This window comes from Myotis daubentonii, chromosome 16 (assembly GCF_963259705.1).
Source record: "Myotis daubentonii chromosome 16, mMyoDau2.1, whole genome shotgun sequence".
NCBI lineage: Eukaryota > Metazoa > Chordata > Mammalia > Chiroptera > Vespertilionidae > Myotis > Myotis daubentonii.
The window spans coordinates 10,031,682-10,046,405 of NC_081855.1; the positions used below are offsets into that span (position 1 = coordinate 10,031,682).

Here is a 14,724-nt window from a genome sequence, read left to right on the forward strand (position 1 = left end):
AAGGGAAGGGAAGGAACACATCTGGACAAGGAAGCTCAGAGAGCAAAAGATATAGGGGACGTGCTATAGAAGGGGGAGGATGGGGAGTTAGCATGTATTAGCTTCAGGAGAGTTTGAAGATAATCTCTGAAATTTATTGTTCATTTATTTTTTAAAGAGAATTTGTCTGTGCTTCTCCTTAGAAGTTTCTAATTTCCAAATCAAGATATGCATCCTATACACTCAATCAGTTCAATTTTCAGGCCGCCATTGTTATAGTTATTTGTTTCTTTTGTTTTATTTTGCCTGTGAGAAATTAATTTAGGCACCCAAAGAAAACTGTATATTGGCCATTTTTCAGTTGATATTTTGTAGTTAAAACTTCCTACATTTACACTTCTGTAAAGCACTTGCAAGTCAAGGCTTCCTATCAGGAATATTAATGAGGGCTGGGGCCTGGGAGTTCCCAGCCATGGAGGCACAACTTCCCATGTTAATTATAGGTGTGCTTGTTGCTGTTGTTTTTATGGTTTGGTATCTGCAGAGTCTCAGCACAGTTTCTGGGAGTGTTATGTAGTGGGTTAAAGTTAGTTGCTTTATGGGTTGAGCTGCAAGTTGCTCACTCACCTAGAGTCTCATTCAACCTTCTTATGTGCCTCAGTTTCTCCCCTTGCTGACTACAACAACCAGAAGGGCTACCAGCAGAGGTAGACTAAACCTCAGTAGTGCTCCCCCTGAAGAGCCAGTTAGTTTAATTGCAGTTGTGTGGGAATTTCCTTATGGGGCTCCTGCATGTCATGAGGAATGACCTCTGACACATCCGCAAAGATCCTCAGTTGTCTAAGAACATCTGAGATTCATGCAGGAAGGAGGATGTGCCCCTTTATCTTCTGAGCTGAACAAGATCAGCTCTCACTTAAACAGCTAAGGTGTTTGCCCAGACTCTCAAAAGGCAAATCCGATAGAAAAGCCAAGGGGTAAAAACCAGTCCCATTTTCCCTCCTGTCTCTCCATAGCCTGGGATCTATCAACTGTTAACCTTTGTTCCACCAAGAGTATTACAAAATATGGCTCCAATAAAGTCAGCAACACAAGCAAGGGAAGGTCCTGAATCCAACAGACAAGTGTCACAAGTTCACCAGCAGGCAGGGAACTGGTGCGTCCATGGGCCCTTTGCTGGATGCCAGCACCAGGTGTAGGTCTGCAGGGTGGTGCTGGGTGAGAGTTTCTGGGATCCTGCTGTATTGTGCCAAGTAAATGTCCATGTAAGAAACATTCAAAACTGTGAACAATTGTTGAGATTTTATCTGAGCCAAATGGTCATTTGCCTTGAATCAAAACCTCAAAGGATTGAAATAATGCTCTGGAGAATGGCAGTTGTCACCTTATTTTAGATATTACAGTCAGAAGTGGCGATGTATGTGAGTTGCATGAAATCCATTGGTGATGGATTGGATGAAAAGTGAAATGACAGACACATACTTCTTTCCCATAGAGGGATATAGGACAGAACAGCCAACGATGAACTCAATAACAATGAGGGGATTTGTGGTCTCCACAGAGCACAGAGTATCCAAAAAAAAGGAAAATTCCTTTGACGTTCCAAAGCTATGTTCTTGTAGATTCCAAAAGATAGTAGACAGTCTCAGTTCAGGTAAATAATGACCTTTTTTGAAGAAGATTCCAACCTAGGGCCCAGCGACCCACCGTAAACAGCTTTTAGTTAAAACGTTTTAATTTCAAAGCATCTTTGTGATAACTTTAGGTCTCTGAGGTTAAAAGACCATCACCCAGGCCTTCCCTGACCTAATCACAGATTAGCGAGTGGCCACTTTTTGTGTGGCCACACTCTCCTTTGATCGCTCATGCCCCACTTCTTGCCACCAATCATGTCCCTCCTCTGTCCCACCACAGGAGAAAAAACCACCAACCCTGAGTAGGAAAAGGTCCGGTAGGATGCCAGCAGCTGCAGCTTCCTCACGAACTGTGGGCCTGGCCAGCACGTCCACGGTGCTCAAAACACAGGTCCCCCAGAACCTGTTCGCCACCTGGGAGGTGGACTGCTCCAGCCCCAGCTGCGTGCCCAGGTGGTGTAGTCTCACTGTAACGAAGCTAGTGATCTTCAAGATGCTGGCCAAGGACCTCAACTCCGTGGTAATTTCCGTGAGGATGCGGGACTCCAAGGGCATCCTGAGGTCCCAAGAGATTGTGCTGCCCCGCAGTAGACCAGTGCAGACCAACCTGGCGCTCACCTTCTCCCTGCAGTACAACCACTTCCTCAAGGAAGAAGGTAACAAGCTCCTGATCATGCTGGAGCAGAGGAAGTGCTCTAAGAACAGAAACGTCCTGGGCTACGAGACACTGGCTTCTGGCGCCATCCGCATGGCTGACGTCATGCAGCGAAACCCCAGGTGTGGCCAGATGGTGAGCCTCTTTGGCAGCATCAAGGAATCCTCCACTACGGTGGCCGAGATCTGGCTCTCCTCCCTGTGCAGTGAGCCCATCGAACACGAGGGCAGTGCCATGCAGGTCAGCCCTAAGGCCAAGTCGGCAGGTAACTACGAGGGGCAGGATGAGCTGCAGGCCAGCAGCAGGGGAAAGCACAGACAGGACCTGGACAAGGATGCCTTGGAGAAGGGGGAACCAAAGAAGCAGCGGCCATCAATACGAGGAAAGCTGAAGCAGAAAGTCCTGGCGCTGTTTCACAGGTCCAAAGTGTCAGAGAGGGACCTTCGGTCTGACATGATGGGGAATCGCAGGAAAAGTGACCCATACCTGGAGGATGATGAGAGCGTCCTCAGCACCCCCAGGCCCAAGCTCAGGCCATACTTCGATGGCCTGTCAGACTCCAGTTTGCAGACGGAGATGTGGGGCAGCCACAGTGACAGGACCCAAACAGAGCCTCTGAGTCTGCCCCACATGCCCGAGAATTCGTGGGCCCTGGGAGGCAAGCAGCCAAGTGAGAGGGACAACGAATTTGTGGCCCACAGCACACCCACCAGCAAGGTGGACAAGATCCAGATCTCCTCCCTGTCCATGCCGCCCATCGACCACGAGGACAGCGCCAGGCAAGACAGTCCCGAGGCTGAGTCCTCGGACAACTACTCTGAGTGCATGTGTGAGAGCTTCTTCTCGCAGCGGGAGGCCAGCTACCATACCGCTGACCAGGAGGAGGATGACTGTAATGAGGGGAATCTCATATTCACAAGGAGCAGCCTGACCACGCAACAGAACTACCAACAGAAAGTCCTATTATGGCTGCGCACAGTCCAATTGTCGGAGGAGGTCCTGGGCCCTGAGCAGGACCATGGGGAGCATGTCCCGGAGGTGGAGGAGGACCTGGACCTCCTGTATGACATGCTGCCGAACCCCAGTGACAGTGGCACAGACACTGAGGATGATGGCAGCGTCCTCAGCACCCCCACACCTAAGCTCCGGCCATACTTTGAAGGCCTGTCTAGCGGCCCAGACATGAAGGACAATCACAGTGTCCTCAGCAGCCCCAATCCCAAGCTCAGGCCATACATGGAAGGCCTGTCAGACTCCAGCTTGTCGATGGAGATGCGGGGCCTCCACAGCACCAGGATCCAAAAGGAGCCTCTGAGTCTGGCCCACCTGCCTGAGAACGCGAGGGCCCCGGGAGGCAAGCAGCCAAGCCACAGTGACTCCCAACTTGTGGCCTACAGCACACCCACCACTAAGATTCGAATGGCCTTCCTGTCCCGCCAGCATATCGATCAGGAGGCCACTGCCATGCCGGCCAGCAACAAGGTCCAAACCTCGCATAACGACCTCGCCAGCACATCTGAGAGCTGCTTCTCTGTGCAGCCGGCCAGCCACAATGCCGTCCACAGGCAGTCCCAGGAGAATCACTTGGACAAAGGTAATCTCATAGTAAGAAGGAGGTGCATGAACAGTCAACACAATTACCACCAGGAAGTTGTGGCATCTATGCTCAGGGCCCAAGTGTCGGAGAAGGTCATATCCTCAGAACAGGCCCTTGTGAGGCATGTCCCCAAAGTGGAGAAGGCTCTGCACCGTCGGTATGACATTGTCCTGAGCTCTAGTGACAGTAGCCTAGACACGGAGGACGATATCAGTGTCCCCAGCACCCCAAAGCCCAAACTCAGGCGATACTTTGACAGCATGTCAAGTGAGAGCAGCTCTGACTCAATGGCCCACAGAATTCGCTCCCCTGGGAAGCAGCTGGCACAGCTGGAGGACAACCGGGAGGCAGGGTCCTCTGCCCAGCACTGGTTCACCAAGAAGCTGCCATCCATAGTGCGCTTCACCAAGTCTCTGGTCCTGCCCTCCAGCAGGTCCAAGAGGAAGCAGGCTGGCCACAGGGGCTGCGACACAGCCCGGAATGAGTGGGTCAACAGACTGGACAACGAGAGCCCAGACCCACAGAGCCAGCGGCAGATCCCCAGGAAGCCCGTCCGTGACCAGCTCAGCAACATCCTCATTTCCCAGGACAAGATGCCCGAGAACATCATCCTGGTCAACACCTGCGACTGGCAGGGCCAGTTACTTTCGGACATCCTGCAGGGACACACGCTGCCCGTGGTGTGCACTTGCTCCACAGATGACGTCCAGGAGGCCTTCAGCATCATCGTCTCCCACATGCAGAGATACTGCAACTGCAATTCCCAGGCCCTGACGCCTGTGAAGATGGCGGTGGCAGGGGCACAGCCCTACTTCAGCGCTGTGCTGCGGGTCTTCGTGAGGCAGCTGTCCCAGCAGCCACCCCAATGGCTAGACTACATGCGCTTCCTGGTCATCCCGCTGGGTCCCCACCCCTTGGCCAGCTACCTGGGCTCCATGGATTGCCGCTACAACCACTTGTTCCAGGACCTGTACTGGCGGGACATGTTCAACAACCTGGAGTCTGAGAACACCTTGCAGGACACACAGGACGTTGTGTCCAGAATCTCTGAGTACGTTGCGGGGGCCAACTGTGTCTACCTGCTGCCCATTGCTGAGGCCATTCTCATGTCTAAGCAGCAGCGCCCCAATGAAAAGTCCACACAGCTCATCCCCTTTGTGGGGGCAGTGAAGGTTGGAAGAGTGGAACCATCTGCAGCCATGTCAGGAGGCTCAGATGATGTAGTCCTCTCATGGTGCGGTGAGCTTCTGTCCCCTACCGGGAAGGCCTCACCCAACACACTCTCCCCCACATCAATGAGTGGGGGCCTGTCCTCCACCAGCCAGAGTGTCCATGCACAGATGATGGAGCTGCAGGTGGATTACTGGACAGCAGTCCAGCCAATAGATACGAAGAGAGTCGCAGAGAAGAAACAGCTGCCTACCACCAAAAACACACTCAAGTGCTTCTTCCAGTCTGTCCAGGTCAGCAGGCTGCCCCGCAGTGGTGAGGGCACAGCAACACCTGCCATGTCCATGACTGTGGTCACCAAGGAGAGAAAAAAGAAGGCGCCCAAGAAAACCACGGACGAGGATGTGGAGTCCCAAAGCCAGTGCATCCAGGGCATTGGTCGCCTGGTTTGCAGGGCCAAGCACCAGCAGAGCATGCTGCCGGTCGTCATCGATGGCGTGGAGTGGAATGACGTGGCGTTTTTCCAGTTGTCCGCCCAGTGGTCCTCCCACGTCAAGCACTTCCCCATCTGCATCTTCGGACACAACAATCCCACCTTCTAGCCCTGCCCCTCCCCCTGCCCTTCACTCTGCCTTGGCCAAGACCAGAAGGACCCAGCTGCTTTTCTGTGAACAGTTCAGTTTACTACAGGCACAGACCCTGGGAACCCAAAGAGAATGTGCTCACAGCCTGGAACCTAAGGGCGTTGCCCCTCACTGGGAGCTCCTCAATGCTCTGTTCAGTAACCAGAACGCTGTGGCGGGTGGGACTCAGGAGGGCAGTGTTGAGCTGGAGCATCATGGAAGATGTGTTTTGGCCTCAGGATGCCCAACATTCTCAGTGAGAAGGGTTCTGGCCTTGAAGAACTGCCCTTCCAGGATGCCAGGACTCTGCTTCCATGGGAGACAGCTCCAACCTGTGCCCAGACTCAGAGGTTGGCAGCCAGAGGTCAAGGGCTAGCCTCTGATGGCAGCCTTCTGAGCAGAACTTGGAGTCCAGTCAGCCCAGGCCTGGGAAACAGCTGCCGGACAGCCAACCGGTCTAGCACCACCTACTCAGGGTTACCAGTGAACTTCAGCCTCACAGGCAGAAAGAAAAAAGACCTGTATGGTGCACATCGCCCTAGCACACTGGCTAGACAAAGTGGTCAATTACCTGAGGAGGGAACCCACCTTCGTTCCTGTTACTACAGAACATTTGTTACCACCCAGCAGCAGTGGAACCAATTATTTACCAGGTGAGCCCCTCCCCCTCCAGAGCACATGCTCACCAGGCCACCTGTTGGCTGTTTGCCTTCAGGTCACTGCAACTCTCTGAGTGTTTGATCCTCTGAAACCTCTGAGAAGCAGGGAGCAGGCTCATAGGGCTATTGTAGGGACTTGCTGGGTTCTTCCCTGGTAAGTGTTCTCTGGGAGCCTAGACCGAGGAGAGGTCTGCTGGAGGGGCTATGATTGAACCAACTGGTCATTTTCTCTTCCTGTTGAAGAAGCCACTGCCAAATTGTGATTCTCTTTGGGGCCTTGGGTTTATCTCTTTTCTAATATTACAAAGAGATTGGAGATACTCTTAGGGGTCTCTGTCCCAGGTGAATCCAGATTAGAGATGCCAGGGGTGAGCAGTGGGGCCCAGGGTCAGCCAGCAATCAGAGATGGGGCTGGTTTGGGCTCATTCAATCAGCACGTATATTAGAAGCCCTGCCAGGTACAGAAATTTTTCTAGGCACTGACCATAACCCAGTGCTCAGAGCAGACACCAAGCCTGCACTCCAGAGCTTCCTTCTGGGAGGGAGCGATTCAGTCCCACTAGGCGGCACAGGCTCATAGTGTCCACAGGAAACCTGATGTGACGTCCTCCTGGCCTCCTCTCCCTATGGCTGCATCTTCGCATATTGTGAAGAGGATGGTAAACCTCTGTTCAGCAGAAAACGTGAGTCAGTTTTGGATCAGATCCATGAGGGGAGTATGGAGACTGTGAATTCAAGGTGTTGGCAAAACCCTGGATCCCACTCATGGTGGGATTTCTGCAAGAGGCAGAGGTCGGAGGGCTTCCCTAGAAAAATGGACATGAGTCAGAGAGCTGTGCAAGTGGATATGGGTGGTGTGGGCGAGTGGGAAGGTCAGTGGACAGACAGCCCCTCAGACAATTCATAGCCTTCCACTCCTAATTCTAGCCCAGTCTGCACCCCTATCCCGGTACCTTGCTCCCTAATCTGGTAGAACCTCCACAGTGGCAGCTTGGGGTACCCCACCCTGTGGGAGTTGAGTTTCAGTGGGAGGCAAAGAACCACACAGGACAGCTAGTGAATGAGGCAGCATGTAGGTGCAGGAGCCAAAGTTTGAGGTGATAGGAAGGCCCTGGGGTTTGTTTGATTGCTCACTGGTCAGTATTCCTGAAGCACCTGCTCAGTGCCAATCAGTGACATGAACTGGGTGGACACCAGCCCTCTCAGTCCTAATGGGAGGGAACAGGGACACTGGGAGAGCATGTCAGGTTCCCCTGAAGAAGGGGACAGGTGGTTTCCTCATTGATCCAGAGCTGTCAGGTAGGAGGGCTTCATGCCAACCATTCCTGGGTGACCAGGCCCATCTCTGCCAGGACTGCCAGACTGAAGGTGGACAAGGAATAGGTCTGGCTTCTGGATGGGCAGGAGCAGCAGGCACAGGACCCCAGGCTCTCTGAGTGGTGCTGTGGGAGGGCCGTGTGGAAGGGAAAGGCAGGCCTCACATTCTGCTGCTCACCTATCTCTCTCCCCAGGGCCATCTCCTGCATCCTGAGCATCTGGCTGGACCAGCACCTTCAGAATTTCCCAGCCTGATGATGCTGTTGGCCTCCATAGAGCTCAACTTGCAGTCTCCTACCTGCCAAACCAGGCCCAGTGCCCCAGCGGGAGCACCTGAGCCCACTGAGGCCGAGACAGGAGGAGGAGGAGGCTTCCGGGGGTGGCGTGGGTGAGTGTGCCTTTGGAAGGCACACAAAAGGCAGTGAGGGTGGTAACATGTCCTCTTCTTGCATCTACAGAACCAGCTCCAGAAGAACATCAGGAAAACCCTCAAGGGCAACCCCACCCTAGTGGCCTCTCCAGAGCCAGAGCCGGATCCAGGCCCAGCTTTCACTGAACTTCAAGAGGCAGAAGAACCACCTGCAGCATTTGAGCAACTCACCCCAGCATCTGTGCGGCCTGTGGTGCTAGATCCCGGGCCAGAGCGCATGTCAGCAGCGATAGCAGAGAGGGCACCCTTCTAACCCCATTTAGACACAGTGTTAAATGTTTAATATTCTTGTTAGATATGTTTATAATTTTATTATATTTTTATGATATTTAATAGCATACAGTGTACCGTAGAGAAAATATACTGAAATACTCCTAAACAGAAACTTAATTTAGATTCTATAAAATTTAACCCTAAAAACCCTCAAAGCTTTGAGCAAGTCTGTTTTTCTGGACCCTGACCCACCCAGGGAGAACTGCCCTCACCTTCTCCACCTGCCCTTCCTGGAGCCAGGACTCTGCTTCCCAGGGAGCTGGCTCCACCCTGTGCCCAGACTCAGAGCTGACCTCCCAGTGGGGGCATCCTAAGCCCAACATGGAGGCCTGTCAGCTCACCCCTGGGCCTCCATGTTGTCCCCAACACCACTCACTCAGGCTTCCAAATAAGCTTGACCTTCACAGGGGAAAAAAAAAAAATTAAATTAAAAATAAAAATGGACATGTAAGGTGCAGACCTCCCAGGAACAGTTAATGGAAAAACTGGTCAAATACTTGGTGCCCAGCTTCCTGGGCAGCGTCCCCACCTTGGTCCGCACCCACCCTTCTGTGTTAATACAGAACTTTTGGGACTCACCAACGTGTGTGGGACCAACCATGGACCAGGTGAGCCCTGCCCCTCCACAGCACAGTGGTCACTCAGCCACCTGCTTGCTGTGAGTCTCCAGATCACTGCATGTCCCTGAGAGTTTGTTTCTCTGAACATGGGGAGAGCCTAGGCCCAGCTTCATAGGGTTATTGTAGGGACTTGGGGCGGCGGGAGGGGGGTTCCGCCCAGGAAAAGGCCCGCTGGGAGCCTGGACTCTGGAGAGCTGTGCTGGAGGACCTGTGGTTGTTCCAATTGGCCATTTTCTCTTCTTTTAAAAAAACTTGTGTCTTATTTGTGATTCTCCTCAGGACTTAGGCTAAGCTATTTTCTCTTTTGATAAAGACGTTAGAGATTCCATTAGGGGTCTCTGTCCTGGGTGAAGCCAGATCAGAAATACCAGGGGTGTGCAGGGGGACCCCAGTCTCACCCAGCCTTCTGAAATGGGGGTGATTTGGGCTCATTCATTCAGCAAAGGCCCTGACCACAGGACTGCACTCCAGCGCTTCCTTCTAGTCAGGAGTGATTCAGTCACACTGGGCTGCACAGGCAGGTAGCATCCACAGTACACCCCATATGACTTCTTCCTCAAAGTATCGCTGATCTACACATACTGTGAAGCAGAAAGTGGATCTCTAGACCAGCAGAAAAAGTGAATGTGCTTTGGATCAGAGCCTTAAGGGGAGTATGGGGACTCTGAATTGGAGGAGCTGGCAACACCCTGGATCTCATGCCTTGTGAGATTTCTGCAAGAGGGCAGAGGTCTGAGGGCTTCTGCTAGAAAAAAAATGGAAGAAATCAGAGAGCTGTGCATGTGGATTGGGTGGTGTGAGTGAGTGGGGATCAGGGTGGCCAACACAGAAAAGACCTCCCAGAGGCTGGGCTTAGTCAGGAGCACAGAGCCATTCAGGTCAGTGTCCCAGGGCCTGCAGTCTGGAGGACTTCCTGGGGTGGGGGCTTGAACTGGGTCTTCAGTGATGGAGATGGGAGGTTCTTTACTTGGGAGGCACACAAAGGCAGTCATGGTGGTAACATGTTTTCTTCCTGGATCTACAGAAGCAACTCCAGAGCAAGATGAAGAAACACCTAAAGAGGCAACGCCTACTCTGGTGCCCTCTCCAGAGCCAGAGCAGGCTCCAGGCACAGCCGTCACTGAACTTCCAGATGTGGACCCACCTGCAGCTTGTGAGCAACTCACCTCAGTTCCTTTGGAACCTGTGGTCTTAGATCCTGGGCCACAGCGTGTGTCAGTTGCCACGGCAGAGAGGGCTCCTTCCCCTCCTTTATATGAAGTTTTTAAATATTTGTGTTCATCATATATATATGTTTATAACTTTATGTATTTTTTCATACTATTCAGTAACATTCAGTCTAATTAAAGAAAATGTAATGAAATACTCAAATATAAATTTAATTTAGATTCTATAAAATTTAACTCTACAATCCTTCAGAGCCTTGAGCAAGTCTGTTTCTTCTGGGCCTGTGTCGTGTTACTATGAGTCATAGGTTGGGAAGAATGAGTCTCTCAGGAGCCATCTGCTCTAAGGATGTGATGTTCTTGAGGCCCAAGACAATGGGACTTTGGGGGAAATTGACCCACCAGCATTGGGGCAGGGACCCTTGATGTGAGGGCTGCCCCTGGGAACCCACATTTTGTTTGACTTCATCTCCCACCAGCACATGGACAAAGCCTGGTCTTAAGCGCCCCCTGGCGTCCACGTTGCAGAATGCTGTAGGGTTTAACCAGCAGAGAGCAGTTCCTGAACCCTTACTGACACCTGCACCTGGACAGAAACTCCACCTGCTCCACGTGCACTGAGCAGCATTCTGAGCATCTCCTCTGTCGGCCCACAGCACTGAAGAGGGGACAGGGAATGTCCCAGGGCCCGAGGTACACACTCATCTCCTCCACAGGCACCGCTTCGAAATTTCCTCTGGGGTCAGAGCCTCTGTCTGCCCTCAGACCCTAGGCTCTGGTTCGGCTGGGCTATTTCCTGAGGCTCTTCTGTCTCTCCAGAGCCCAGCAGCCATTCTTTCTCACGCCCCAATGCTGAACAAGGTTGTGGAGACAGCCTGGCTTCTCCTTTTACATCAATCCTCCTCAGTGCTCTGAACCACCCTGGTGAGGATGGACTAGCAGCCTTGTACAGCACCCCGCCATGGCACAAGCTACACTGACTCAGGACAAATGGGTGCTCACTGGGGACCACACCCAGGGTCCCTGCTCTCAAGGAGATCAGCCCTGTAGGTTGACACAGAGAGAAAGGAAATCTGAATGGAGTCTGATGAGACCTACCAATGACCCCTGAGGACCATAAGCACTGAGAATGTGAGCCCATCACGGGGACATTGCACAGGCTCTCTTTAGGATGTGATTTCTAAACCAGAAAGATGAATAAGTACTTGTCTACCCTCTTCATCCTGATTTCACAATGGCAGCCGATGAAGGCTTATGAAATTAAAGGAGGTCTGGAAATCAGGGGCAGGTCTACCTTAGAGGTCCATGGTGATGGCAGTGCACTTGCACGCACTTGCAGTGGGCCTGGAGGGGCAGCCGCCTGCCTTGCGTGGAGCGTCTCCTTACCTCAGAAGCTCAGAACTGTGTTCTCAACAGAAGCTGTTTCCTATTTCAAATTCCACTTTTCAGTTTGGCTCTACTTTGCAGGGTCCTTTTCTAAGTTTCACAGCCATCCCCCAAACTGGAGGCCGATGGTGTTAGAAATGAGGGGCGGTGGCTGGAGGGAACTGGGAGGAGAAAACGAGGGAGATAAGAGGGAAGGCCCAGGGCCAGGTGTGGGATGACTGTGCTAGTGATCTATTGCTGAGAGATACCCCACACTAGAGACTTAACCAAAACACACTTATTCGCTCTCATGCCTGTGACCTGAAATCCCGCATGGCTCAGCTGGGACTACTGTGGTCTCTCCTGAGGCAGGATATGTCACTGAGGGTCTGAGCTCACTTGGGGGTCTTTGGGATTCAGTTTGGATGGAAGGCTTGACTTTCTCTCTCTGTTGGTCTCATTCAGTGCTGGATCACATGGGTCTGTCCAGATAGCAACTCACAGCACAGAGGCTTATTCCTCAGTGAAGAGAGAGAGAGAGAGAGAGAGCAGATCAGAGTGAGCAAGAGGGTAGGCATAAACTTTTAAAAACTTTTCAGGTTGGGAATAAATCAACTAAAGAACTTGTATGCATATATGCATAACCCAGGGACATAGACAATAGGGTGAAGGCCTTGGGGGGGGGATAGGGATTGGCTAGAAGTGGTCAGTGGGGTAAAAGGGAACATATGTAACACTTTCAACAATGAAGATTAAAAAAAATAAAATGGATTTTCTTTTAAATTGTTAAATTAATTTTTTTCTAAAAAATTGACGAGAGAGAAAGAGAGAGAGAGTGAGAGAGAGAGAGAGCCCAAAAGTGAGAGAGAGAAGTATTAATTGGTTGCCTCTTGTATGCACCCCGACTAGGGATCAAACCCACAACCTAGGTATGTGCCCTGACCAGTAACTGAACAGCAATCCTGCAGTGCACAGGATGATGCTCAACCATGTGGCCAGGCCAGGAACTGACTTTTAGAACCAAACCATGGAGACTGTGTTGCATCCCTTTGCCGTCTTCTATGGAGTCACTATGAACACCCACATTTAAGGGGAGGGCACACATTCACACCACAGGAGGAAGGTGAAGACCATGGGGAGTCACTGATGAGGGAACCAGTGACCCGAGAGGTCCATGCCATGCCCAGGATCACAGGTGGTCAGAATGCGGAGCCTGAGATAAACCCAGTTGTGTCCTCAGAGGTGGGGTCCTAGGTGCCCCCAGGTTTGCTCAGGGCTCTGGAAAAGGCTGTGCCGGTGGAATCGTGTGCTGACATGTAGTGTCCATCTTATATAAAAACTGCTGTTTGAACTTTTAACCCTGCTATTCTGGCCTACTACTCCCATTCCAGAGAGGCCGTGAACTATGCCCCAGACAGAGTTGTCAGTGCTGACACCAGGCCAGGCCTTGGGATGTGGTCTCGTGGCCCCTTCCCAGCACACAGGCCTTCTTTCTCAGAAGGCCCAGAGGTGCTGGGCTGCATATCTGGCGCTTCAGCCAGGTGGGGCACACTGTCCTAGAACACATAGATAGGAAGGTGGTCACTGTACTGATGCTGTACTGTGTCGGGAACAAATTGTGTAAACAAGGCTTTGTAACTAACTTTGTGGTTTTTGCAAATAAGAACACTGTAACTCCTGTAGTCGGCACTGCAGTTCAGCCTCTGCTTCAGCAGGGTGCTGTAACTGTAGTCACTGGCCAGCTTAATAAAGGCTCCTAAATTTTGACCTGAGTCCCTGGTGGTCGTCTCTGCGGGTCGCCCCATTATAATTGTCTTCTCTGGGTCTGCCCTCACCCACTTCATGCAATACGTAAGCCACCTCTCATGTCCCTGGAGAGGGATGTGGCCACGAGGAGAGCAAAAGCAGCCCTGGGTCTGCCTTGCTTTTGTTTCCAAAGCGTCAGCTCCTGGGGAGAGAGGATTTGCTGGACAGACAATGTCTGTTGCACAAAGTAAAGAGAGAAGGGTTCCCTGGGAGATAGGAACAGAATCTCTGGGACTGGGGTCAGGTGTGAGAGCAAAGGCAAGTGGGCAGCAGTGCAGGGCGCCTGTGCCCTGGACCCATGAGAGTCCGAGGACCACAGGCTGCAGGGAGGAATGGCTGCTGGGCATCCCAGGGCCGGGGCCAGGTACTGAGCACCAGATGGGTCGCCCGTTTGACTTGATAATGTGCGGACTGCCCCAGGTTACAGACTGAATCAAGTTTCTCCAAAATTCACATGTTGAAGCCCTAATCCCCAGTAGCCATGGGCTGTACCTCTGTTTCAGGACAGGGCTTTTATTCAGGTAAGTAAGAGGCAGGGAGACCATGAGGGTGGGAGCTCCTTATGAGAAGGGGAGGCTGGGGCACAAGGGAGCACCAGAGAGCGAGGCCAGGACAGCGGCCTAGGGCAGTGGTCGACAAACGGTGGCTCCTGAGCCACATGCGGCTCTTTGGCCCCTTGAGTGTGGCTCTTCCACAAAATACCATGTGCGGGCGCGCACCTACAGTGCAAAGTTGACTTAAAACTTTAAGTAAAGTTTATTAAGTTAATTTTAGGGAACGTTGTGGAGTGAAAGAAGATGTAGTGTTGAGGAGTGAGAAAGGTATGTTGAGATGGTTTGGACATATAGAGAGGATGAACAAAAGGAGATAGATGAAACAAGTATACAAGACGAGTGTGGATGGGAGAGTTGGAAGGGGTCGACTCAGTGAATGTACCTCAATCAGATTGAGGATGTTTTTAGCAAAGGCCAGCTTAGGAGGACCCTAATTAAGTTAATAACAATGTACCTACCTATATAGTATAAGTTTTAAAAATTTGGCTCTCAAAAGAAATTTCAATCATTGTACTGTTTATATTTGGCTCTGTTGACTAATGAGTTTGCTGACCACTGGCCTAGGGAGAACCAGACCTTGATCTTGGACTGCCAGCCTCCAGAACTGACATTTCGCCTCCTCTTCCTCCTCCTCCTCCTCCTTCTTCTTATTCCTCTTCTACTTCATTTTTTTTTTTTAAAAAGAAATAGGGCTCTGTAATATGCCGAGTACATTCAGTATATTCCTTAACCTTTCTGACCATGATATGACTCATCTCTATAAGAAGTGACAGGCTTTGGGGTTACATGCAGGTTTTTATTGTTTGTTTTTGAATATGTTTTTATTGATTTTAGAGGTAGAGGAAGGGAGAGGGGGAGAGAGAGAAACACTGACCA

General features: G+C 51.6%; 1 protein-coding gene across 1 annotated transcript; it reads left to right on the forward strand.

The window, feature by feature from the left end:
• Window positions 1-4,743: 4,743 nt before the first annotated feature.
• LOC132219342 (phosphofurin acidic cluster sorting protein 2-like) lies at window positions 4,744-5,637 on the forward strand. The gene has a single exon (XM_059671705.1). The coding sequence runs from the start codon at window positions 4,744-4,746 to the stop codon at window positions 5,635-5,637; it is 894 nt and encodes a 297-aa protein (XP_059527688.1).
• Window positions 5,638-14,724: the final 9,087 nt, after the last annotated feature.